At 42.2% G+C, this 27,962-nt stretch overlaps 1 protein-coding gene across 1 annotated transcript in view; it reads right to left on the minus strand.

The window, feature by feature from the left end:
* Positions 1–27,962, minus strand: part of GRIN3A (glutamate ionotropic receptor NMDA type subunit 3A) — a 99,835-nt gene that overhangs the window by 43,613 nt on the left and 28,260 nt on the right. The window contains exons 2-3 of the mRNA XM_073345715.1: positions 24,263–24,864; positions 16,784–17,831 (exon numbers count right to left, since the gene is read on the minus strand). Of these exons, the coding sequence (XP_073201816.1) occupies positions 16,784–17,831; positions 24,263–24,864 (1,650 nt within the window). The remainder of the gene's footprint in view (positions 1–16,783; positions 17,832–24,262; positions 24,865–27,962) is intronic.

The following is a 27,962-nucleotide window of genomic DNA, read 5'->3' on the forward strand; positions in this document are numbered from 1 at the left end:
TTAGGAATTTGCGGCTTTCTGATGATCACATGCACTCTATACCTATTATGCTAAATGAGAATTGAATGGAGAAATATAACAAAGACATCCAGTGAGGTTTGGGGGCAGAGAGAGGACACTTTCTAGTAGAACCTCTTTGGTGAGAGGGCTCACTGGTTGCATGGGGGCACCAACCTAGTGCCCTCTGGTGGACCCTTCAGGTATCTAACAGGAAGTAGGTTAGGGAGGGATATGGAGTCTGAGATTTAGAGACTATCTTGAGTGAGAAACTAAATCCAGTTTTATCCAGGATGTTCATGATGCAATAGTTTAATGAAAGCACTTCTCTGGAACCTGAGATTTCCTGCTTCCTCATGGGTACTGCAGGCATTCTGCATAAAGGACATGGCCAACCGTGAGTGAGGCTGGTGGATCTTGTCCTTTGACCACAGCCATTTTAAACCCAGGGAAAAGTTTTATGTTAAGTGCTCAGGTAGGTTATAAATCAATTGCTTAAATGTAAATTACAGTTAATTACAAAGCAATGAGATGAATTTACTCTCTAGCTATTTTAAGTTTAGCAAATGCTTTAACAATATTTGATTAATGGGCTGCAATAACTGCCTCACTGAGTCTGGGTAAGATGTTATGCATCTTATTACTTTTTCAGATCTACATTTTTAGCACCGTTTGGTTTTTAATCCGCTGCTGAAGCGACGTAAATGATTTCACGAGCCCTTTATTTCCAAAAAACTGCTTAAACATCTATCTGTGCCCCCTGTTATACAGTCACAGAAATGAGGTATACAAAAAAGGGGTTACCTGCCATATAGTAGAGCAGGGGGTCTCAACTTTCCTTTCTGAGGCCCGACCCACATCCCCCAACTTGCTATAAAAACTTCATGGCCCACCTGTGCCACAACAACTGTTTATTCTGCATCTCCAGTAGATTAAAAGTGAGGGCTGGCATTAGGGAGTAGCAAGCCAGGCAATTGCCCTGCAAAGCTAAGTTGCTCGGGCTTTGGCTTCAGCCCCACATGATGGGGCTCGGGCTTTGGCTTCCCCCATGTGGGGCTCAGGCTTTGGCTTCAGCCCTGCACGATGGGACTTAGGCTTCAGCTTTCTTCCCTGAGCCCCAGCGACTCTAATGCCGGCCCTGTTCTGTAGTTTATTTGGGCAGACCCCCCCCAAACCTGCTTGTGGCCCCCCACGGGACCTCGGACCCCCGTGAGAACCACTGTAGTAGTGCACAGAAGTAATCATGACATCCTGCAGTGACAGCTAGGTGAAGATAGCTTCACCTTTTAGCAGATTATATAACACTACTTTCAGTTCAAGTTGGTTGAGGAAAAACAGGAAAAAACGGAGAAATGTCCCAATTTTCCCATCAAACTTGGAACTTTTGACAAAAGATACCATGGAAATTTTGAAATTTGAAAAATTTCCACCAGCCCTGCTTCCAGCTATGTCACTCTCTGCCTGGAATCTGGTGTCATGGCCACTTCATGCATAGGCAGAACTCCCGTAGATGCCTACAGGACATCTGCCGCGAGGAGGCTGCACGTCTTGGACAAACTTTCGTCAGTAGTTGTTAAAGCTCAGCCGCTGCTCTGTGCTTCTAACCCGCCACAGCTGTAGCGTGTGGCATACTGTGAGGCATGAACATTTTATTAGAACACTGGCATTTCAAAGTGGATACACTGGACCTGAAAACCAGGGCAGCGGTGGAGGTGAGTGGTTGGCCTCATACAATAGACACATTAACAGGTTGAGCGCTGCCAAGACCAGGGCCAATCTTATTACCTGTAAAAACCTAATAGAATGGGGCTTTGTATTCTCTGCTATCATAGCAAATGCTGTCTCTCTTCTGTGCGGGTACCAGCGCTGGGCAAAAGGGTGGAGAAAAATACTGCGGAAATCTAGGCAGGTTTTTACTGACCAGTTTACCATCATTTTACATGTTTTGAGTTGTGTGATTGTGTGGGGGTGTGGGGAGGACAGCAGCTTATTCACAATGAAGCACTTGACTATCTTGGAAAGGTTCATGTGAAAATTCATGCTCATGACTTGTAGCGGGGGAGAACCATAAACAGTCACCATGTTTAGGACACAGTGTAGACGTGGCAGCGGCTCAGAAAGTGTCTCATGGGTCCGGTACAGGGCTTGAATTAAAGAATCACCTTCATTCCCTTATCAAAACAGGTGCTGGTGGGGCTGAATTGCCGATGGAGGAGGCCGCCTGCCTCGGCAAGAGAGTTGTTAAACCTTAGTACATTTCACTTATTTTGGAATCTACCCGGGCCAGATCCTTGGCTGGTATAAATCTGCAGAGCAACACTGAGTTCAATGTGCAGTTATCCCCAGGGCTCGTCTGCATGGCCAGTTAGAGCTTGGCAAGCTAGTGTGCTGTAGATTCACACCTCCAACAGGAGCATGCGTGTAAGGAGGGCAGACTTTGTGCTTATCATACAAATACTACTGCTTTAATTATACGCTCCTCTCTACGTCGAGCGCTGCAGAGACAATGCCGCTAGGAGAGTGCAGGCTGAGGAATCAGTTCCTGACCTGACCCATCAGGGGAAAAGAGCGCAGTGCGATACAGCAGTGGGACACTAGCAGCAAGCAGTCGATGTTAACATTGCAGCTCGGTGATTATGGACACATAATATCAGCATGATGAGCTTGGTCTTTTTCTGCTGCTTTGCAAGGCTGGAAATGGCAAGCTATTAAATGCAAGCACTTAGAAAAAAGAATAAAGAGGAAATATGTTGTTACTTCCAATGGACCATATTCCTGGCTCCAACAACACCCCAGTAGCATAAAGCACCATGGTCAAGCTGCCTTAAAGAGGCATTAGACTGGGACCCTGTACCTCATCTCCCCATTGATGATATGCTTTGCTTTCTCCCACCCTTCATCTGTCATGCACAGTGAACTCTTCAGGCAATGATGGTTTCTTACGCTGTTTGTACAGTGTCCAGCACAACGGGGCCCCAATCTCAGCTGGAGTGTCTGGCTTTCTGTCCCACAGATCATAATAACAGTAAGGTGCCTTATCAAACCTGTAAGTGGTTAGACCTTAGTGCAGAATAACATACCATGAAAGTCAGTCAAACGTTATAAAATCCTGATGCTGCGACACATGTGCCTTGCAGTGTCAATGAAGGGAATAACTAGTGCTTCACTTTGCTACTAGACCAATGACCACTTGGCTGAAAATAAAGCCATCGGCTTCTAGCCATCAGTGACCTGAGATTTCCCCATTGCTAACAACAGAACATGGCATCCTTGACAAATTAGTGCTGCAATGGAAGAATTTGCAATTAGTTTTTGACCGAAAGTTGGTTACACTGATTGTATATCATAAAGAGTTTGCCTTATTGATGCTTTGCTGCTGATACAGTGGAGGGTTCAATCCTGGAACTGAACGTTCACTCTTTCCTAAGGCCTAATTTCAAACTAGGCCTTATCTAAATTAGGTTCCCAAATCCCACACGTAGGCACCAAATAAGAATGTAGGCACCCAAATGAAAAAAGTAAGGCCCAGATTTTCAAAGGTGTTCAGCGCTCAGCCGCTCTCATTATTCTCAATGGGCGGTGCTGGGCTCTTTTGAAAATCTGACCCTAATGGATTGAATTTCCCATCTTCTCAAACCGCATCAAGCCTCCGGTCTTGGCTTGGCTCCCAGCAATCCTCAGGTTGGCAATATCTGGTAGGCTGGCTGAGATATTATTCCCCGCTGTTTAAGGGAGACCAAGCCATGCAAAGAGGGTGCAGATCACTGCTGTACACTGGCTCCAATGTACTGTCGGCTCTGCAGTAGTGAACGCATTCAAGACCTCCTCCTTGTGTTTCATTCGGTTGTTTCTTGAAAGGTTCAGCATTCCCTGTACAATGCAACTGATATTTACAATAACAGGTTCATCATCCTAAAGTAATATATAGATGAAATATACTGCAACCCCGGTGAAAGAAAATAACAAACGGTGTAATTTACAGATGTGGAAACAGCCGGGGAAGGACGAAAACACACGGACTGCTGCTGCTGTGGAAACAGCAATGACTAACCAGCCACTATGGTCTAAACCAAAGCTCAGTGAAGACAATGGGAGGCTTTCCAATGACTTCAGTGTGCTTTGCATCAAAGCACCTGCAAGGCAGAGAACTGGCTGCCAGTGTGGTAGGTGACCATAAAAGCCAAATTGCAGATGAAGCATTAGAGCGATAGGGAAAGGCGTTACAAGGCACAAAAAGAAGAGCCGAGGGAAAGGAAAAGAGAAGGGGGACGGCTGGGGGACAGGACCAGCTGTGACAGTAGCAAGGACGCAGCCGGGAGGGAAGGAGTAGGCTTTGTGCAGTGCATGGATCAGGGACTTGGATGCAAGAATTCTACAAAACCGAAATCAGGCAAATTTTGAACTACGGGGCTTCATCTCCATCAGGGGTTTCCAGTGACTTCATAAGCCTGTCTAATCATTCACAACATCCCCAGTACCCCGCGATGGAAGAGCGGCTGTACTTCACAGTTGCTTTTTATTTTTTTCCCTGCATGAGAGACCAAGTGAAATGTGTTCTGTGTTCAGTGGCTTCAGTTTGGCACTTAGTACTTTAACTTTCCAATATTATGTCCCAGCTGCAAGACACTGAAGTCCTTTTGGGTTCAGATTCTTCAGTAAATCACTAGAACTCAGCTGTGCACTGAACGCTAACGAAACACATGAATTATCACCTTGCGGCTTCTGACAAATTCCTGCAGAGAAAAAAATGTGTCCTTGAGGAATCCTTGTGCAGCTGTGAAAATGGAAAACCTCTGCCCTCTTAGTCAGTGATCCAAAGCCTCGTGACGGCAATGGGAGACTTTCATGGGCTTTTGGTCAGGCTCTCACGTGCCCCGGCTCATAACAAAGCATCTATTACATGCTTGTCATAGCAGCAGTGCAGAGGCCTTTTTATTGGATCAACAATACCCAGGACATGAAAGGTCCATGGTTCCACATTTCTAAATTTAGCTCCGTGCTTTCAACATCTAAGTGCTTTTCAAAGACTAATAAATTTGCCAGTACTCTTGTATCATAAGGAAGAAAATATGTCCGTAAGCTTCACTGGTGTTTATGGACCTGATCCAAAGCTCTCTGAACTCAATGTAAAGAGGCCCTTTAACTTCAACGGTCTTGACTCTGGCCCTGCATTGTCTGATGTTTTCCTTTCCTTTAGGAAAAGAGAAAGTTAAAAGGCAGTGCAACTGCAAGGAAGTTTGCCCTCAAAAGTCCTTGTAGTACAGTCAATTTTCAATAGGGCTTTTTTCTCCCCTTGACACTGATTGATGGTTGAGTCCCTCAAAGCTATATTGTACATGACTTTGAAGAAGAAGATATCTAATTTCCAATCATAAACATGGTTTGGTTTTGTCTGTCTTTTAAGATGGTATACCTGTCACAAAGCTTGGTGGAAATCTACAGGTGGGCGGAAGCCAAGGAAAGGCTAGAGTCCATGAAAACACTTCCCCTGCATCAAGTGACATGGTTCAGGGCATTGCTAAGGAGCTGGTGGCATCTCTGAGCCCATAGCAGTCAGTGGAGGTACTGCAGAAGTGAATTGACAGCCTGTCCTGCTCCTGCAGTATAGGGAGGTGACTGACATTCAGGTCAGGCAGTCTTCTAGTGCCCTGCTTAATTAATAAGAAATTCTTCATTCCTTCCTCACTAGTCTTTCCCCCATGCTTCCAGGACTGGATTTCAATGGTAGCAGGTGATTCTCTTCACATGCCGTAAAGATGGCTGATGAGCTGGGGGCAGTGGCTAATCATGATCCTCTGAAATGATATATGGAAGACAAGGGCTATAAAAGTGAGGTTGGGGGTGCAGGCTTCTGGAGATGCCCAAGAAGGCACCAAAAGGAAGGGGTTTCCTAGGCCTGGTAGAGGAAGAGGAAGTTCATATTACACCTTTCACCCACTTCTGGGAGTGGCTGACAATGATATCAAACTTTCATCCAGAAGAATCCCAAAGTGGTTGACATGATTAGGCCCCAATTCACAAAGATACCTAAGCATGCTTAAGTTTAAGCATGTGAGTTGCCCCACTGAAGTTTAAAGTTAGGGATGTACTTAAGTAACTTGCTAATTGGGGCCTCAGTGAAAAGGTATTGGTCAAATTCTGGATGCTTGCAGCACTTCCATTAAAGATGCTGCACAAAAGTATCAGAGGATAGAATTTGGCCCCAAAGGTATAGGAAGTGGTGATGGCATACTCTCAGGGCCATGAATTCCCTTGCTACATAGTATGGCATCACTGACGTTAACCTGTAGTCTTCTTTAACTCAGTGATTTTTTAATACTGTATTTAATAATCAGAAGAGGTACATTATAACTATCTAGACCTAGATATAGTTCCAAGACCTGGTTTGAGGTTTTCAGGCTAATTGTGAGACTGCATAACTCTGAAGGGAAGGTTCAAGTTTTAACATTGCTGAGTCCAGCCTAGCAGGATGATCTGCAAGCTTAGAAACTAAATTCTGGGGTTGCAAAATGAATCTACAAAGGAGCAAAGCATGAGCAAGAAGCAAACCACAAAAGGCTTGGAGGGTTGATTCCGATGAGTAAATCTGAAGTATCGAAATTTATTGAGTTTGCAAATTTGGGCTAGATATCTCATCAGAGCAGGCTTCCCTGGTACATATCTGGCAGGTCCTGTTTCAGTCAGGGTGGAAGGGAAGTAACCTGAGTAGAACTTTTCCTTAATCAAGAATTACTGTAAATATTTCAAATAACTTTCCAAACTCATTTAAGTCTGTTACAGGAGATTTGCAATGAGGAATCAGAAACTTAATTCTCCAAAATCCTGATCCAAAGCTCACTGAAGTAGATTGAAAGATGACCATTGACTTCAATGGGTTTTGGATTATATTGCAGTTCCCTTGTCTTTTGATTAAAAGAATCTCAATGTTTCTGGCCAATGAGTACGTCCCTTCTTGTGAAAAATACACTTTAGGAGACAGCTGCGGCATTCCTGAGGTGTGCTTTGATTTCTTTCTTGGCTGCTAAGAAGGAATATTTGAATGCATCCCAAGATAAATTAATTAGAAGGGCTACTAACTGGATTCTAGTGATGGCAAAGGGAAACTGATGACTGTCAAATCAACATTATAATCGGCTTTTCACGTCTTATGTTACTTTCTTATTGAAACACCATTTATATGAATGGGGGAAAGAAAGGCCAGGTGTCTACCTGCCTGATGGGAAGACTATTCAGAGTTTATACTTTGTCTGCTGTACCAGTCACTAGGGGAGCATACTTGAAACACCCCTTTCAGTCCTCTGGGTTTCTGTGAATGTTATGTTACTTCAAAGTAGTTTGGATTGTGGTAGATTTGCTTATTATAATTATTTTATATAACTCCTAAAACTGCAGCATACTTTTTAATGACAAGTATAAAGACAAGGTTTCTGCTTCAAGGAACGTTCAATCTAAAGCCCTGATCCATTGGGAGATAGTAATTTGACTTCAGTTGGATTACTCCTGTGCTAAAAGTTAAGCACATGCTTACTGTAAGTGCTTTGCTGATCAGGGTCTAAAATTGCAATCTCTTCAGGGCAAGGATGAGAAAAACACTGAAACACATCCTTAACTTTGAGCATGTGACTAATCAATGGGACTACTCATGCACTTAAAGTTAATCTCATGCTTAAGAGCTTTGCTGGATCGGGACCTAAATCACTGCTGTTGCACAGACGCATTGTGTCAACTTCTGTAAAACTACACTGGAAACTAAACAAGGAAGGAAACATTTTGAGATTTTTGTGCTCAAAACAGAAATACTACTAAGTATAGAAGCTTATTACTTTTCTTGTAACAGCACTGTCATGCTAGCTCCATGGAACTTAACTTGGCAAAGTATGCTCCTGTTTCATCTTCTAACTCCAGGAACTTCTACTCCTCCATTCTTCTGTTGTTCTTGTTGGTTCCTTTATTCATCTAGTTTTCCCTTTGTAAAAACATCTGTCATCCATGGCAGAGAGCTCAAGTTTTGGAGAGTGGTTTATTTAATTCTTGACTGAGCAGAGTGTTACTGCTGTGGCAGCGAGCGACCCGATCTGGGTCAACAGACTTGGGCTCGTGCTACCATGTGCTAAAACCAGCTGTGTAGATGTTGCGGTTTGGGCAGGAGCCTGGGCTCTGAAGTCTAGGGTAAGGCGAGGGCTTCAGAGTGTGAGCTATAGCTGAAGCCACAACTTCAAAGCGTTGTCTACACAGCTGTGCTTAGCACAGTAGCCCAAGCCTTCATCTATTGACCTGGGCTGGGAGGCTTCATGCCAATGGCTATGTAGACCTATCCTATGAAGCTTAAGAGTACTCAAACGTCCCAGTTAGAGAACATTTTTAATATAACATAATTTCTTACTTAGGAGTGCAGCTCTTCTTCTCCCAATTTAAAAACAACAGCAGAGAAACAGTGTGATTCTGAGTGATTACATGGGAAAACAAGAAGAGTGAGGATTCGGTGTAGTTAAAGCCGTAAAACGAAAGACAAAGTTTGTGGAATATACTGTCCTGTTTTCTCCTATACATTCAGGGCCAGACTTTTTAAAAAGAGCCCAGCATGCAACAGCTGCCATTTAGACATGCAAATAGGGGCCTAAATTTTCAGTGTAGGCACCTCAATGCATCCTAATTACGAGAGCTGTGCATGAAACTAGAGCTTCTGTTTCATGAAGGATTTTGATTTTGAAATTTGTCTTTATTCTGAACTGGAACAAAACCTCCAAATTTTGAAGTCCTCCAAGGAAAATTTTGTTTGGGGTTGACTTCCACTTTTTGTTAAAATAGTCAATAGAAGAGGTAATTTCAAAACAAAAAATCAAACTCTTTTATTTTGAAAAAATGTCAAAATCAGATGTTTCAATGTCATGGGCAACGTTTTCCTGGTTCTCTTCCAAAACCAAATTCCAGAAAAATCATCTCAGTTTCACAAAGCATTTCAGTTTTGACGGAATCGCATATTTCAAAAGAATATAGTTTAATTTAAATTTCTCTGGCCAGCTGTACTGTGGTTAGCCTCTGATTTAGATCTATTCTATTCTGTTCAGGTTCTTATGCCATCATATCACTAGTTTTGTTGCAGCAACACACTATCCAGGGTGAAGACTCTGTGTGTGTGTGTGTGTTTTCATTTTTGGGTCGAAGCATAACTAACACAGTCAGCACATCTCCTCTAACAAAAAAGGACCACCAGAGACATTAACTGGTGCCCACAAGCTTCTAGGATTCAGATGAGCAGTGCGGGGGATTTAGTATGATCCAAGTGAACGACGAAACATTTTCCTCATAATTTTCTCACACCTGTAAACAAGCACCTTTGCTGTGAAGTGTAGAGCAGTCTCCTGGTCTGACTGAGGAAATTACTTGATCTCTGTAAATCTCTTGTCAGTATTTCATGCAAATTGCATATTGATTTTATGCGGATCCTTTAAGTAGCATTAAGGTTTGCAGCCTACCTTATCATGATCAAACAACAGTCTGAATGCCCTCAAAGAGATGATCCCACCCCCCCCAGCAGACAGTGATAACAGTCTACACTGGACAAGGATTATGGATTCACAGATGCAAGAACACACGGGAATAACAAAGATAGGAGTTATGGGCTATATTTGCTTGTAGCCGAGTATAATTATTGTAAATGACTGTGCCTTTCTTTAACGTTGGTGGGACTTCTCACCAGCCAAGAGTGTTCCTCTAGCACTGTATGCTTGTAATATTTGCTATTTCACGGTACTACTTAGATGAGAAAACAACCTATTTTTCATTTCATTTTAAAAGTTGCCAGAAAGAAAAGTGATTTAAAAATGGAAATAGAGTGCATTTGACTCCTTTGTCAGATCCTTAGGTGATGCTATTCTGCAGTTCCTAGTATGGTTTTTAAGTCTGTGATTAGATTCCTCTGTATCAGCTTTCAGCACAATGCGGGTGACCAAAAGCAGCGAGTGCCACTCGGTTTAAAGAGGTGTCGAACTTGCTCCTTTCTTGTGTTGTCATCTGTCTGATGCAGAAGGCCTTATATTTTTCAAATGGGGAACCCCAAAATGGAGGCTGGTGGAATTAATAGACACTCGAAAATTTTGGGTTAAGTGACTATTCAAGGTCAAGACACTGGCTAAGATCCTGATCCTGCAAACAATGAATACTCCCATTTATTCACTATAGTTATTTGTTTTTGCTGCACTGGGGCCTAGGTCAGGAAAAGAAGCCCCGTCTTCCTATTCCTTGACCGTAAACTCTAATCTCTAGTTCACTCTGCCTTATTTGCTAACCTTAATCTCATCAACATGCCGATATAGCCCCTTACTTCTACTCCCACTGTTGTTAAGACATTTCAAGTGATAATTAAGGCAGACTTCTAATTATTTGTTGCACTTCATTTCATTATGAGCAATCATACCCTAGAGCTGAGTAATTGATTTATTTGGTTCATTTGGGGGTCGAACAAAACATTTAGTTTGACCTAAAACTAAATATTTGGTGTTGTTTTCAGGTGGTTATTCTCCCCCCCCTTTATTTTTTTTAATTACATCTAGCTAAAATTTCACAATGAAATAATATTTCAATATGAAAAGTTGAAACACTTCATTCTGAAAAAGTCAAAATGTTTCCTTTTGACTCCTTTTTTTTGTGTGCATTTTTTCCCTCGCTTTTTTTCGGGCTGAAACTATTTGACCAAAAGCTTGCAAATAGTTTTTGTTGCATTTGTCAACAAATGGACTAACAAGTATTAAACAATTCATCCCCAAAATGTCACCCAACACTAGTGGTACCAATGTTTGTTTCCTTGTGCAGCTTCGCAGATGTTTGCACAAAGTGCAACATGACTGGAATTCCCGCCCAGCTTAACAAGATGGCTCCACGCATCCCCTCTAGAACCTTATTGCATAAAACGACACGCATCTCGATCCGTTCAACATCACTATGTCAACATATATCTTTATGGAAAGGCAGTTACATTATTTATTTATGTTTACAACAGAGGCATGGATGTTCTTTGGCAGCACTGACTTTGGATGTTAACGTTTTTTAATGTCCTTCACGGAGCAGACAGTCACTTTAATTTTTCAGTATTTGCTGTCTACTTGCTTGATAGCTCAGAGGGGATTTAATTTGTGAGGCAGACCTGCCAGTCTGCAGCACAGAAATGATAGTAGTCATCCACCACCTTGAAAAGGTTGGTTTTCTTTAAACATTTCAAAAACACAGTTCTCCAGGGGCACTGTCAATTGAGGAGGAGAAGAAAGTGTTTGTGAATCCAGAAATAAATATTAACTCATTCATCACCCGTTTGAAATGATTATTTCAACCACAACAAGGAAAAGGCTTGTATTCTAAGAGCAGGGTAACCAGACAGGAAATGTGAAAAATCAGGACAGGGTGGGGATAATAAGAGCCTATATAAGAAAAAGACCCAAATATTGGGACTGTCCCTATAAAATTGGGACATCTGGTCACGCTATCTAAGAGGCGTTTTTACTAGGTACTTTTATGATTTGAAGAAGCTATTTTGTTACCCTGCAAGAGTGGAATTGGGCCAGGTGGGCCAAATCTACTAATTAGGTTGCAAACATTGGAGCTTTAGGGTGGAGGCAGCTAATTAGAGAGAGGCTCACCTGTACAGGAATAGGCAGGGTCTATAAAGTCAGGTAGCAGGCTACAGACAGGGCTGCTGGGAAAGGCTGCAGGAAGGCAGTCAGTAGTCACTCCCTGGGAAGAGAGTGCCTGGAGGTGGTATCCCCAGAGAGAGAAGGGGAACCAGTCAGAAGTAGGAAGCAGTCCAGGGAAGAAGTAGAGAGAGGAGCCCAGAACTGCTGAGTGAGGGTCCCTGGACTGGAATCTGGAGAAGAGGATGGGTCTGGGTTCCCTTACCAGCCACTGAGGAAGTGGCACTGGGCAGTGAGAGGGGAAACTGCCTAGGACTGTGAGAGAGAAGGGACTGCTGAGTGACCTAGCTCAAGGGCTAAGTCCTGAAGAGGATGCTGTGGTTCTTGGGTCTGAGAGAGGGGCTGAAGACCAGAGGGAGAGACAGTGTGCAAAATTGTGGATGGGGGCATCAGCCTCGAGTCAATCCCCAGAGGGACCAGGAGGAGGTGCCAGACCAGCAGTGAGTGGTGTACCCTGTGACTAACAGCCATAAACGAAAAAACGAGGGAGTGCAGGCTTAGATGGTTTTGGTCATATACAGTGCAGACCTGACAGCTTCATGGGTGAGAGGGTCTAACAGATCGAGACTGAAGGAAAAAAGACAAAGAGGCCAGCCCAAGAAGAAGTGGTGGGCTGTCATTAAGGAAGTCCTGTTAGCATGTGGTATGATAGAGGATATGGCATTGACTAGAGCACTCTGGAGGGAGAGAACTTGTAGAGCAGACCCAATCTGATTGGATTAACACCAGGAAGAAGAGTAATTCCGAGGTAAATGCAGGGACTGATACCCAGGAAGCTGTCTGGTTGGCTTTTACAGAACAGTAGGGAGTAAACCTTCTTCCATAAGGATATTCTTGCAGTGAGTGTCAAGATGGCAGTGCCTATAGGCTTCATCCTGCAAGCGCTATTGAGAATACTGCTCACTACTCAGAATAACCCTGTTGATTTCAGTTGGACCAGTCGGGGTAGTAAGCCCTAAACTCAAGTCAGCATTCAGCCTGTGCAGAATAGGGACTTCTGTTTGCAACACCTCACTGTTTTCTTCCTTCAGCATTCTGTGCCAAGTTTTGCATCTTGGCAGAGACAGTACCTAGCAGCTGTAATTTACCTGGCACTATAGAAAATCCTAAGCCACTCTCCACATTAAGGAAATTCACGCTGCTCTAACTACACGGAGGGGACTACAGGGGGGTGGGCAGCTTAGCTTTGGTCTAGCAGGAGATGCCCAGGGCTGGAAAAGCCAGGTCCAAGGGGCAGTGGTGGAGCTGAACTGGGAAACTTGCAGGATGCTCGTTTGCATCGGAGATGTATGTGGATCTTGGGAAGTTCAGGCTGAAGCTGTTGTGGATTCAGTGAAATGCTCGTTTTACAGCTTCACAATAGATCCCGACCAATTTAAGATTTCTAAAAAACTGATTTTTAGAATATACTTTATTTCAGGCAGTCCTGGAATTTATGCTGCCCACTAATTTCCCAGTGAATAATAAACTGCAGATCATCGATTTGCTGAAGAGAACTCATTAGTAAAGCAGCACATATCAGCATACTGCTAATGACTTACCTTTTGACTAAGGCACATACCAAGATTAATGTGGCTTATTACAATGATTCTCCAAGACCCTTTGCTAAAAAGATTTCTAATGATAAAAACACTAAGCTATTTAGGATGGTTAGCCAGTAATTATCTGCACACAGTTGTCATTGATAGCTAGTCTTTAATAACCCTCAGATATGTTTTGGTCAGTTTTATATTTTTTCATGTTAGTTAAGACAAATTGGTCTTAATGTAGAAATAGGTCTGAGCCAAAACTGACTCACCTAACATACAGTGTCTGAACTTCTGGCAAAGTTAAAATTCAGATCTAGCACCTTTACAGATGGTGGTCTATGGTGCAACAGCAGAGGGTTTTAGTGGATATGGGAAGATGGTGAAAATACTAGTGTGAGATCTAAGTAGGTGAGCGGGCAGGGACATTGGAGAAGTCCACTGCAGATGTCAGGAAAAGGCAAGTATTGGGAAGAAGCCCCATTCTATTAAAAATGAAGATTTAGGCTTCAATCCTGCAAACATTTACACACATGCTTTACTTTACTGCCATGAGTAACTCCCATTGGGACTACTCATGGCAGTAAAGTTAATCCCCTATGTGTTTGCAAGATCAGGGCCTTAATTATTTAGCTCTAAGCCAGAGACACAACCTTAGATCCAAATGTGCTTTTTTTCCCAAGAGATAAACCAAAAATCCAGGATTCGAACATTCTTGAACATTGTGGTGTTTGAAACTTAGATCAGAATTTTGATGTTTGAGCCATTCTCGAATATACTTCCTTAAAGGTCTAAGCTTCTTAGGTCTACTACAGACATTTTCTCCCTTGAAAAGCAAAGCCACCAATTTGGAGTTGGTACAAAGGGGCAAGAATTTAATGCCAACTGCATTGGAAATTAAAAAAATAAGATGTATACAGTACAAGGAACCAAAATGTTGGGCTAGCCTGATGCTCTAGTTGCTGTTGTCTCTGCAGTGAGACAAGAAACCCATGTATGATGTATTGGTTCTGATTCTCCGGATCATTAGTAGTTGGTGGATGAATTATGGAGATACCATACCTTTCCAAACACACATGCACTTTTAGAAAATAAAGTGGAAGGTTCTATTTCTAAAGTTTTCCTCATCCTCCCAAAGAGGATTTGTAAATTGGGGGTAGCCGTGATTTTGATTGATTTCTATGCATGCTTTGCCTTAATTCCTATCAATGAAAGTGTCCCTACTCACTAGAGTTGGAGTGGACTCTGCAAAGAGAAGATAGAATGGATTTACCATAACCAGCTAATGCAGAGGGTGGTGGTAACACAGGGCCTTTCCAGCTAATGAAACAAGCCCAAAAAACCTATTAATCCAACAGGCAGTTATCTTGCTTTCCATCTAAATAGCTGCCTCACCACCAATACAATAATATCAGGAGCACAAAATAAAATTATTCAATGTTAAGCCGTGTTCCAGTCTTCATGGTGGTCCTGTCTACTGAGCAGGCAATAGAGCAAAGGAACAATATGCAAATTCACCTTTCAATGTGCCCAAACAAAACCCACAGATCTGAACATCCCAAACTTTGACAGTGGTTCGAAATCCAAACCTGGATGCAGATCTGAATTCCTTGGCTAGCCCATATTAAAGCCCCAAATCCAAAGTCTCTGAGCGTTAGGTGAGAGAGGGTGTTCAATATCTGGATCTGAATTCTGTGGTTTCAGCCCAAGCTGTAGGTTAAACACAGTCTCAGTTGATCCGACTTCTAACATACTTTAGCCAGCAAATGCGGAAGGGAGGACACGATGTCGGCCTGTTCTGGAATATGATCTTTAGTGTGCTGCTAACGCAGTTTGGCTGTGCTAGGCAACAACATGGTCTGTCAACATGGTTCTAACTAGAGCTGTGCAAATAATTCATTGAATGAAGTTTGCTTCTTTTTCTGTTCGCAAATTGTCCATAAGCACTTCACAATTTTCTTAAATGTACTTGTTATTTTAAACTATTCACCTAGTAATTTCTATGACTCTTTCTTGGTCTGTAGATTACTCACAAGTATAACTGGTCAGGAATTTTTCAACTAAGTGTTTTTTTCATCAGAAAATGAATGATTTGTTGAAACACAGGGTCCATTTTAATGAGTTTCTCAACTGAAAAATAATGTTGAGACATTTCGAAATGTCCCATTTTGACACTTTCGAAATGAAAAATTCTAGTTCAAAATGAGTTGACATTTTGAAAATGTTAAGCCAATTATGATCAAAACAATAAAAATATTGAAATCAAAATGATATGTTTCAAAATTATCAGGATACATTTTTTGATTGACTGAAACCAAAAGTTTTCAGATTTTTGGTCCACATACATTTTTGTGATTTTTGACTTTTCATCCCAATTCAGGATGGGAAAACTTTTCAGTATCTTACGGGGAGGGTTCTATTGACAAGGACTTTGTTGTGAGTATTCAACATGTTTAAAACAAACAAAAGGAAGTACTGCTTCACACAATGCACAGTCAACTTGTGGAACTCTTTGCCAGGAGAAGTTGTGAAGGCCAAGACTATAACTGGGTTAAAAAAAGACTTAGATAGTTCATGGATGATAGGTTCATCAATTGTGATTAGCCAAGATGGTCAGGGGTGCAACTCCATGCCCTGGGTGTTTCTAAGCCTCTGACTACCAGATGGTAAGATTGGATGACAGGGGATGGCTTACTTGATAATTGCCCTGTTATTTCATTCCCTCTGAAGTATCTGGCATTGGCCACTGTTGGAACACAGGATACAGGGTTAGATGGACCATTGATCTGATCAAGCATGGCTGTTCTTACGTTCAGTATCTCAAGTGAGCGTTGTGGTGGGTAGTTTGGGTAGGGCACAGGTCACGTGATTATTTCTCTTAGATTCCTAGTGCAAATGCTCACAATTATTAATCTGAAATTCATTATGTTCTATAATGTTTGCTGTCTCTGCTATCAGGAAATTCAAGGAGTGAACACAAAAGGCGGGTGAATACAGGTGGAAACAACTTCAATTGCTATGAAAAGTGTGTGTTCCCAGAGGGTGGGATTTTCCAAAATGCCCACCTTAGCCCCACTCTGCTCCCATGGAAGACAGTGGGAGTTTTACCATTGGCTTCCATAGGAGCAGAATTAGGCTAAAGCTGAGTGAGTGCTTCTGAAAATCCCACCCAGAATGTCTCTAACTTAGCACTCAATCTAAGGTGGTGTGACCCTATTCAGAGTGGCTCAGTTTATGGCTAGCTTAGCGGAGATGGAACCGAGCCAAAACCCAGATCAATCCAAACATCCCCAAATTTACGGGTGTTAGAAATTCAAATCTGAATATTGAAAACTGCTTCTACCTTTATAATAGCCTAAATCAAAATCCTGGTCCAAAGAACCCCAAACAGCGACCAGTTTGCAATCTGGCTTTGAATCTAGCAGTTTAAACTTCTCTCTCTTTAGCTTTTCTCCTGGATCTGAGTCAGGAGATAATTGACTGTAATGTGACTGTTTAGACACCATAAATTATGTAATACTTAATGTAAACTGGGAAGAAGCAAAGACTGAGTTAACAAAAGTTGCCATTCTTTACCTTGGGGTCATGTATTCCAGAAAGCTCCTCATAGATTTTCTCTCCTACCATGACAGCAGCCAGGTTCGCTGTGTATGTCGACAGACAAAACAAACAAAAAATGGCCCAGAGATTCATTAAAAACCTTCCAGTCCAGCATTTGGGGGGTTTGATGGCAGCTGTTCTGCCAAACAAGATTGCGTAACAGACATTCAGGGCAGAGGAGAAGGAGAAAACTTTATTCCTGTTTCTTCCCTTGGGGGTCATCCCAAAGGGGCTTTTCCACTCATACAGTGTGAGAAATACTGCTGTGATATGGAGGGCAACAAATATTCCCAGCCACATGGTCCAGTGGAGTGGCCACATAAAGGCTCCAATAGGAGCTGCTGTATCTCTGGTCCTCACTAAGATGCCCAAGCTTGTTGAAAAGAAAGGGCTGGTGAAATCAATCACTTGGCTACGGGCTGTATTGATGCTGAATGATGTCACTGCCATGTGGGCTGTCCCAGCCAGAAGGTCACCCACAAGACCTGTCCAATGTCCATTTTTCCAAGCTCCGTACTTTCCATCGCCAACAATGTACAAGTCAAAATCAAAGTTCATATCCTCAGCCAACTTCTCCAGCAGGTCGATGCAGTAGCCATAGCAGCACTTTTTGAACTCAATGGGCACAGTGTCATTGCCCCCATGAAGGGTTTCAAAGAGGCTATCCAACATGGCTGAATCGTTGGTCAGAGGATCCAAGCACAGTTGTCCTGCTGGGCACAGCCCTTCATCATCCACGTTTCTCGTGAAGACAAAAGGGTGTTCTATCAGTGTTACCACTCTCAGGTGCAGCCGGGGAGGGTGCAGGATGTGGTTTTTGTGCCTCTGGGCCTGCTCTGGCCATATCCCATGATCCATGATGATCTTTCCTTCTTGCCAACTCCCCAGTCGAGTCCACATTGGGTTCCCAACAGGATCATGCTGCAGATTCCAAATGAAGAAGCTGTTTTCTGAGCTGATGATGGAAGAGCCTTTCACTTTAATGTGGCCACTGAGACCGTTAAAGGTCGTGTTGGCTAAAAACCTGTTGGGAGAAGAAATGTAAGAAAACAGAGCCAGACATCCAGATGGCTGAAGCCTTACACTGCTTTAGAGGAACAATGGGCTTGTATTGAAAGCATTGTACTGGGACTCAGGAGAGCTGTCTGTTTCCTGTTTCTGGCTGTATGACCTTGGGCAAATCATGTAATCCCCTAGTGCCTCACTTCCACCATCTGTAAAATGGGGATAATTATGCTTCCTTTCTCCCACCCTTTGTCTATTTAGATTTTAAGTTCTTCAGGAAGGGACTGTCTCTTACTAGCTGGGCAGTTATGAATCCTTCTGATTGAGAGAGTGCTATCTGAGAACTTCACCGCCTACTCTGCTTAGCCTTATTAGAAATTTAATATCCATATAATGCAAAATAATAATCATGCTAGTGCCATGTTAAGTTTGAGAAATCAAAGAAGCAAAATCCAGAAAAAAAAAATCCTCAGCTTGTGCAAATCAACATAGCTCAGGGATCTGGCCAAGAATTTCTACCGCAACACAATTGAGGCATAGTGTATGCCCTACTTATTTTAGGGTATAGCTTAACTAACATAAAACAATAGCACATTAAGCTTTATATTCAATATGAAGAACGAGAATAAAAAGTATTACAGGCCAAATGAACTCGTTGGGTTTTCTGGTTTACACTGGCAGAATCTAGATTGAGTCATCGGTTGTGTAAACAGCACACCTCCCCACCCACAGGAGTGAATCAGCCCAACATCTCTGAGGTGGCTAAATTGTTTTATAAACTTTCAGTTCCCTGCTACTGCAGGGGCCTAGGGCATTGGTGCACGTTAGTCCCTCCTGTTCTCCGCCCGTAGCACAATAGCATAGTCTCTGGAGGGCTGTAATTCTTTGGCCTAATTCTGATTGCTGGGTTTAGTGTGCAGCTGGTGGCCTCTGATATTCAGGAAGTCTGTTGGCCCCTTCTGGCCTTAAACTCTCTGACTCCATGATTTGAGAGATTTCATGACATTTAAAGTGTTGATTTCGCAACGTTATCAAGTTAATGCATTTTTTTGCCTCTGATGTCCATGGTAGATACTTTTGTCGGTGGTGGTGGTACTTTAATCCAAACATCCAAAGGGAGCCGGGCATAAATCACATTTTAACAACTTATGCTCTTATACGGTGACTTCTGTGGCCATTAATCACTGGCATATGCTATATGCAGCATTAATGAAGTTTAAAGTCAAGGGCCTTCATGGACATGGAAAAACTGCCTTAGTCAGAAACCTTAAGGAGAAGCTAGAGCAGTTCAGCTGGTATCGGGCTCAATCTAGCAAGGCCTCCTGTGAGGGACAGAGCAAAGTCTGTAGGAGTTAAGTGTTCAGCATCTTGCAAGCATCTGGCTTATAAAAAGCGGTTCTATTTACATGGGTCCCTATCAATAACATTTCTGTACAGGCTGCTGGCAGGCATGTACAGAGAGTGGGTAGTTTACCCAGGCTTGTGGACATGAAGGGTGAGAGCCTCAGATGGGGTAAATCAACACAGCTTCAATTTACACTAGCTGAGGATCTGGCCCTAAGATGAGGCTGTGTGAACTGTATGAAGGTTTGGTTAGTGTCTGTAATGCCGGCAGACAAAATGCCAGCTCATGCCCAAGCCCCTAGGCATCAGCTGACCACTGACCAAGACATACCTGACTTAGTCTGGCTCCCTTGTGTATTATTATTATTAGCATAGACGTTAAGATTAAAAGAGTGTATTTAGCATTTATGGAATACTTATAGGATGCTGCATGTAAAATTTCACTTATCTGTACCCCATGTTATATGGTGATATGAAGTGTTTGCATTGCAATCCTCTGTAACTGTGCAAAGTTACTAAAGAGGAAAGATGAGTTAATATACATAAAAATCCTGGTTTCTGACAGAAGGTGTTAGGTCCGGCTCACCAAGAAGGCCCATTGAAACCAAATGGGCCACTGTGGAACATCAAAGAATGAAGACTTCGCTAATTGCGCTCTCCTGCCACCCTCCGCCACATGAAGAAGAGACGTGTGTGTGAACTCATCCCAACAGTTTGAACTTATGGATTTTTATTCCCTTCTTCCTACACAAGAAACTGCATCTTTATGCTGCTTGGACTCTGAGGGGTAAGGATCACTAAGCATAAGCAAAAGATCCCTAGCGCTTGGCCTGAGTTAGTCCTAAGGAAAATACAGAGCTCTTTCTAGTTAATAAACCCTGACACAGTTTGTTATAGGATTGGCTACAAGTGTTATCTTCAGTGTGAGATCTAAAGTGCAATTGATGTGGGGTAAGTCTTCTGGGACTGAGAGTAACCTGAATGTTGTGCTTTTTTGGCATAAGGGACCATCTGTCTCCAAGGCAGGCTTACCTGGGTATCAAGATAGATCGGACTGCCCAAGGGGACTGTTTGTGACTCCTGGTTAAGGCTGTGATAGTGCCTGAGGAGTTTATACTTGGTTGGTGAAATCAAAGTACAGATCTCGCAGCTAGTTTGTGTTCTGCTTCTTAACAGTCTGCTCTGAAGCTGCTACTCGTGCTCTTGACCCACTGCCAGACAGCTAGACACAGTCATTCCGTTGTCATTCTAAATTTAACAATGGAAATGAGTTCAAAGGGTGACGCTTGCTCTTTCCTGTTGTATTCTGGTTTTCATGTTCATTCTTCGGCAGAGGTGCTAAAGCTCTCATAACATACCCTAGAAGAACTACGTTTGTAGTATTTGGATAACAATTTAATTAAAATAGTCTCATCTATTTTCTTTAACTTGATTACATTCTTGCAAAGTTTAGTAAGGGCCAAGAACCAGAGCAGAGAGCAAATCAAAACACAGGCTGCTGAAATTGCCCAAGAAGCACAGTTAAAGCTTTAATTCACAGGCTAGATGAGGCTATAAAATCCTAATGGCTTATTCCTATAACAAGGGTGCTCACAAGAGGAAAAATTCACTCAGCAGGAATTCACTCTCATCATAAGGAAATTGCAAAAGCCTAGCCCCAAAGCCTAGGGGGAAGTTCTGCACGTTATCTGAGGGCCAGATCCTTCTTTCATTAAAAAGTGAAAATATTGTAGGCCACATGTTAAAACTTGGATGCCTAGAGTGGAGGCCCAAATTCTGCATTTGGGTGCTACAATGGGCATTTAAATGTCCAACTATCCACTGACTATGTTCAGTAATGATCTGAGAGCCCAGGCTTTACGAGCTTGGCTTTGCTGAGCTCTGTAGAACTATACCTAATGGTTAGAGATATAGACCCTTATCCTGCAACGAGCATCTGTACGGGTGTAGGGTTCTATCCTCATAGAGCTCATTGCAGGTTTGGGGCCATACATGGAGACAGACAAGGGAAAAGCAGAAAGTTGCCAGTAGTTGCTGTATGTTGAAATACCAAAGCAGGTGGTCCGGTCCTGTAATGTGATCCGCACGGGAAGTCTGCTTCACCCATGTGGAACCCCATTAACTTTATTGGGGCTTCATGCAAACAGCAATTTGTCAATGCAGATCACATTGCGGGATCGGGACCTAAGAATATCTTGTCCTGTTGATTAATGCATTCTTATGACAGCAGCTGTATGTGCAAATGCCTGCCATCAAATAGCTATTTGGAATGCATCTGCTCTCCCTTTCATGTGCTGTGAAATTGGGTTTGCTTTCCCAAGATGCGCAGTTAAGAGCACAACTGCAACTCTTGTCATGAGACTATTTAGATTTCCAAAGAGGGAAAAGAAAGGACATTAATAAACATGCAGTAATGTAGCATAAAGCTTGTGCGTTTGTTACAGGCCTGGCTTTCTTCATTTAGTCATCAACTTGATCCTCTGCATGTCTCCTTCAACAGTTAAATTAGTCAGCCATTTGGTACCTTGACATGTCTTTCTGCTGTGGTGGTATTTCTCAAAGAGTTAAAAGATTCAGTGAATTATTTTGGAACTATTTCCATGGGTGCTTTTTGAATGGAATGAAATTAATCTCACAACCCAATGGATCACCACAGTGTCGTTCTGAAGCCCACATCAACATCTGTTCTCATGACTAAGGTATGTCTATACAGCAAAAGCTTACATGAGCCACCTACTCAAACTACAGTAGTTTGAATCCAGCTAGCATGGGTTCCCATAGCAGCGAAGACAGAACAGTGTGGGCAGTCTTCGCTGCTATTGTTACCCATGCTAGCAGGATTCTAGCTAGTTTGGGTGATTTGTTCATGCACTGTTATTGCTGTGGAGACATACCCTTATTTTACTTAGCTGAAACAACTTTCTTGTGAGCCTTAAATTAATGATGGAGGTTGTCATAAATATAAAGGGAAGGGTAAACATCTTTAAATCCCTCCTGGCCAGAGGAAAAACCCTTTCACAGGTTTGAAAAACCCTTTCACCTGTAAAGGGTTAAGAAGTTAAAGGTAACCTCGCTGGCACCTGACCAAAATGGCCCATGAGGAGACAAGATACTTTCAGAGCTGGAGTGGGGAGAAACAAAGGTTCTCTCTGTCTGTGTGATGTTTTTGCCGGGACCAGAGCAGGAATGCAGGTCAGAACTCCTGTAAAGAGTCAGTAAGCAATCTAGTTAGATATGCGTTAGATTCTGTTTTGTTTAAATGGCTGATAAAATAAGTTGTGCTGAATGGAATGTATATTCCTGTTTTTGTATTTTTTTGTAACTTAAGGTTTTGCCTAGAGGGATTCTCTATGTTTTGAATCTGATTACCCTGTAAGGTATTTACCACCCTGATTTTACAGAGGTGATTCTTTTACTTTTTCTTTAATTAAAATTCTTCTTTTAAGAATCTGATTGCTTTTTTCATTGTTCTTAAGATCCAAGGGTTTGGGTCTGTGTTCACCTGTGCAAACTGGTTAGGATTTTTATCAAGCCTTCCCCAGGAAAGGGGGTGTAGTGCTTGGGGGGATATTTTTGGGGGGGGAGACGTTTCCAAGTGGGCACTTCCCCTGTTCTTTGTGTAACACTTTGGTGGTCGCAGCTTTTAACCTAAGCTGGTAAGAATAAGCTTAAGGGGTCTTTCATGCAGGTCCCCACATCTGTACCCTAGAGTTCAGAGTGGGGAAGGAACCTTGACAGGGGTTGATGAAGGAAACATTTTTTGTCCTAACTGGGTGAGAGATTCATCACATCATTATTGTGAAGAGAGGATAGATACCGTCCAAAAGGAACTGTGAACATTCACACCAAAAACACAATGGATTTGCACCTGAATCCTGAAAAAAAGTCTACTGTGTAGAAGGCAGGTGAAGTGCAGTTAAAAAAAACAAACGATTAACAACCACAAGAAGAAGGGAGAGAAAAAAAAGCCCATCCATGCATGTATGTGATTCTATCTCACAATAATGGGATGCTATGGGCAGAGAAATCTACAGCAAATATTACCCAGGCAGATAGACAGACCACGTCCTCTTTTGGTGACCCCTCTTTTCCTTCCACTGTCCACTCACTCACCAAACAACTAGAGATGAATTTCCAGGGTAGAATTTTTGCAGTGATTGCGCAGTGTTCCGCATTTTACAAGGCTAGCCTTAAGCACCAGCAAGATGACAGATTGCTTGGCAGGAGGGTGAGGGCTCTGCATTTTTGGAAATTCTACACAGTTTCATTAACTCTCAGCCAAATCTCCCTCTAGCCTGCACCAGAAAAAGGGGTGGCACTCAAGATGCATTTCTCTGTCTGTCTGACCTGCTCCTCCCACTCACATACTCACCCCCAGCAGGAGAACTGAAAGGAAAGACCTGTTTTACACCCTGAGACCCATTCTGGCTTTGGGAATATTATCATAGAATCATAGAATATCAGGGTTGGAAGGGACCTCAGGAGGTCATCTAGTCCAACCCCTGCTCAAAGTAGGACCAATCCCCAACTAAATCATCCCAGCCAGGGCTTTGTCAAGCCTGACCTTAAAAATATCTAAGGAAGGAGATTCCACCACCTCCCTAGGTAATGCATTCCAGTGTTTCACCACCCTCCTAGTGAAAAAGGTTTTCCTAATATCCAACCTAAATCTCCCCCACTGCAACTTGAGACCAATATTCTTGGCCTGTTTTTTTTTTGTCCCCTCTCTGGCATCCTGGATCCCCTTAAAATATGAGGCTGGTTCTGACTTTTTTTCCATCATACATGATTGTAAATTTGCATTCCTATTACAACTTGACCTGAAAACTGGCTTGTGTATAAGACTGATATCTTTACTCACACTGTGGTCCCAACCACTTCAATGGGACTATTCATGAGGCGAGTGGCTACTCATCCTGAGTAATGGAATCACAATCTAGCAAGTGATTAAGCACAATGAAATACCAACTGCCGAATATAAACGTAATACCAAGCAGTGAATAGTGTTGAGTTAACTAAATGGTTGAAAGATGGAAAAAAAATGGAGATTTCATTTTATACTCACAAAATAGACTTTAGGGGAAAAAATAAGAAGGAAGAACTTACTTTGATAAATATTGTCCTGAAGTGAGATTTGTTTCCTCTATGTCCATGCAATTTGTCGTACTTGGAATAAGTGCTAGCTCTGGTTGGATCAATGTAGCTGTTGCCACAGCTCTTGCTACTAGCTCCATCGCGTCCTGGACGTAATGCTCAAAAATGGACTGTGTCGTTTTGCCATGAGCTATGAGACCCAACGGTAAACCCTCTGTTCTCAGTTCTTCCACATTTTGTGAATCCCCAAGAATCCAGTGAAGTTCAGGAGGCATCACACCAAACTGGGTGGTTATTTCAAAAATCCTCCTTGTCTTTTCCATGTCACAGCCAAACATGACCATGGTTGATATTGTGTCTTTAATGCTCTCTAGGTGAACTTGTAAGTAGTTCAGAAGGTCACTAGTTGAAGTGAGATTTGTGGTAATATTTATAATGGATGCCATGTGGAACTTGGAACTCTGTTGTGTGAGGAAGAGAAAATCTGATATATTCCACTCTTGGCATAACATCAAGCTGAAATTGTACCAGTTGTTCATTTTCAGGATTGAGAAAGTGACATCCGCATCAGAGCTTACTGGATTTTCTAAACTCAGTTGTAGGTGAAGGGGATTCTGTATTTAAAGATATGAAAGATATTGATTAGAAAAGGTGGATCAGAAACGTATGATGTTTCTTCCTCTCTCAAGTATGATTTGGCCTACAGTATGTCTGTATGTGTGTAAATATGTGTGTGTGTGAATTAAGTGCACTGGAATCAATTCTGACTTCCCATTCAGTTTTGAACAGCTTTATTGGGGGAACTACTGGGTCTAAATCAGTGTAGAATCTGGAGTATATCTTTGATCCAAAAATACACACAATAAAAAATAAATTAGTGAGAGTTTATGGAACACTGTCACTTTATTTAATTTGATCCTAATGTCATATGTTGAAGAATAAATGAAAGACCCCAAGTTATTGCTCCCCATCTCTATCCTGTGATGCAGGCCGGATCCCCAGCTGCTCTAAACTGGTGTAGTCCCAGCTGAGGATCTGGTATAAATCAGTTAAGCTACACTGAAGTTAATGCAAACTCATGAGTTAGGTTAGAAGAATACCACATTTAAAAATGTTTTCAGCTCTTTTTGTTATCTCTTGGTTTTGGTATGCAGGGCCTCTTTTACGTAGACACATGAATAAACTAAATAAATAGATCATGGCACAGAATCGATACTCATCTTATACTAGCAATAAGACATTATACGACTGACTGATAAAGGAGAAACTACCAAATTAACAAGAATATGACATTAATGAATCCCACACCACAGAGCTATTGTCTATTGATCATAAGGCTTTTGATTAACATGGAAAACAAAAAATCCTGTGTAATCATTTGGGATAGGTGAACTGCTTCCAATAAAGTACTGTCCTTAAACTTAAGCTCAAACTGAATGCAAGCTAAACCTTTTCTGAGGCTCTGAAATGACTGGATAAGTGTTTTTTCGTCTTCAGTTTCTGCCTGCCTTTGCAAATGGAAGGGCCAGTATCCCATGAGAACAGCTGTTCTCAGATTATTTCTATCCAGGATCAGAAGTGGAGGTGCCAGAAATTTCACAAGACAGACTGTTCTCATGAGCTTTTCAGCTAGATTTTGCAGACTATATATTTTAGAGATGCACGGATAGTTATCTGAGGCATATGCATATTGAGAATTTTTCAAGAAATTCACCAATTTAAATGAATAATAAATGAAAATTCCACATTTATAAATAACACAACAGTGCATGAATTGTACTGGAATATAGCATGCCTAGGGACAGTTGGTAGCATAAAGCTGAAACCCAAGTGTTGTAATTATTACAGTATAATACACAGACTGAAACATGGTGCTGCTTATATAAAATGAAGTTATCAGACCTGTAATAAATTAAGTGCTAAATATAGATAAACCCGCCAAAGTTGCAGTTTGATCCTGTTCCTCCCATTGAAGGGTTTATATGATGGGATTACCTGCAGGAGCAGGGACTGGATTCAATGACCCAGGAGGTCCCTTCTCGTCCTTTGGCCATTAAATTCAGAGGGAGAATGATTGAGCGCTTATTATGACCATCTCTTGCCTTTTGAGTAGCCTATGGGGAATGAGATTGATGGGCTCAGTCCAATCCTAAGTGCACAGGTGTCCACCTCAGACAAAACAGCATAACCTAAGCTTTTGGGAGCAGAGTCTGTGTTTGTCCTACAACATATTGACTATTTTGGTGCCACAGCAATACAAATGGAACATCCACACAAGTTAGCCTCCTTGTTGGAAGCCTCATAAGGAAGTTTTGAAAGGCCCTGGAGACTGAACTTGCCTTTCACCCCCTAGGGATGACTCATTCCAGGTCAGAGAGGAGCTAGGTGGGGGAGCTTTGATTGCCACTGCCTATGTTGTACATGATCTCTGAATAAACAGGGGACTTTAGTCTTTAGAGGTATCAATTTGGCACCTTTCCACTGCACTGAACTCAGTAGAGGACTATTTTCTTAAAATGAAACAGCATTAAACCAACAAATAAAAAATTAAGGAAACTATCACTTTGTCTCACTCTCAGCAGTCCCATGGAATGTGATGCTCATCCTGTTGAAGCCAATCAAGGATTTACCACTGACTGTAGGGCCAGCAGGGTCACACAGATGATGCAGGAAAAACAAGTACTGATGAATGTTAAAAATTAGGGTTAATCCTGAAAGATACTGAGCACATCCTGTTAGGTAGTGAGTGCATTCAACTCCCACTGACTTAGCTGGGAGTTGGAGGCATTCTAAACCCCACAATTGGACCCTAAGTGTCTCCTATGGTTGCATGGTTGCATTCTGAGGGTCTAGTCCTAATGCACATCTGGGACAGCTGGATGTGTTAGTTTGGTCCCATTGAGTTTTACTGGGATTAGATGACACTGTCTCTGCCAGTGAAATGGGATAGAGCTGATCACAGAGTCAATTTGAAAACCATTTTTTTAACATAAAAAACTCAGGTGTGTTTTTCTTCACTGAAAAAAGGAAAGGAGTACTTGTGGCATCTTAGAGACTAACGAATTTATTTGAGCATAAGCTTTCATGAGCTACAGCTCACTTCATCAGATGCATTCAGTGGAAAATACAGTGGGGAGATTTATATACATAGAGAACATGAAACAATGGGTGTTACCATACAGACTGTAATCAGAGTGATCATTTAAGGTGAGCTATTACCAGCAGGAGAGCGGGGATGGGGGGGGAACCTTTTGTAGTGATAATCAAGGTGGGCCATTTCCAGCAGTTGACAAGAACATCTGAGGAACAGTGGGGGGAGGGGGGGGATAAACATGGGGAAATAGTTTTACTTTGTGTAATGACCCATCCACTCCCAGTCTTAAAAAACCAGTTGGAGAACACTTCAATCTCTCTGGTCACTTGATTACAGACCTAAAAGTGGCAATTCTTCAAGAAAAAAAACTTCAAAAACAGACTCCAATGAGAGACTGCTGAATTGCAATTAATTTGCAAACTGTATACAATTAACTTAGGCTTGAATAGAGACTGGGAGAGGATGGGTCATTACACAAAGTAAAACTATTTCCCCATGTTTTTCCCCCCTCCCCCGCTGTTCCTCAGATGTTCTTGTCAACTGCTGGAAATGGCCCACCTTGATTATCACTGCAAAAGGTTCCCCCCACCCCGCTCTCCTGCTGGTAATAGCTCGCCT

This window comes from Lepidochelys kempii, chromosome 5, assembly GCF_965140285.1.
Source record: "Lepidochelys kempii isolate rLepKem1 chromosome 5, rLepKem1.hap1, whole genome shotgun sequence".
In the NCBI taxonomy this organism is placed as follows: Eukaryota; Metazoa; Chordata; order Testudines; family Cheloniidae; genus Lepidochelys; species Lepidochelys kempii.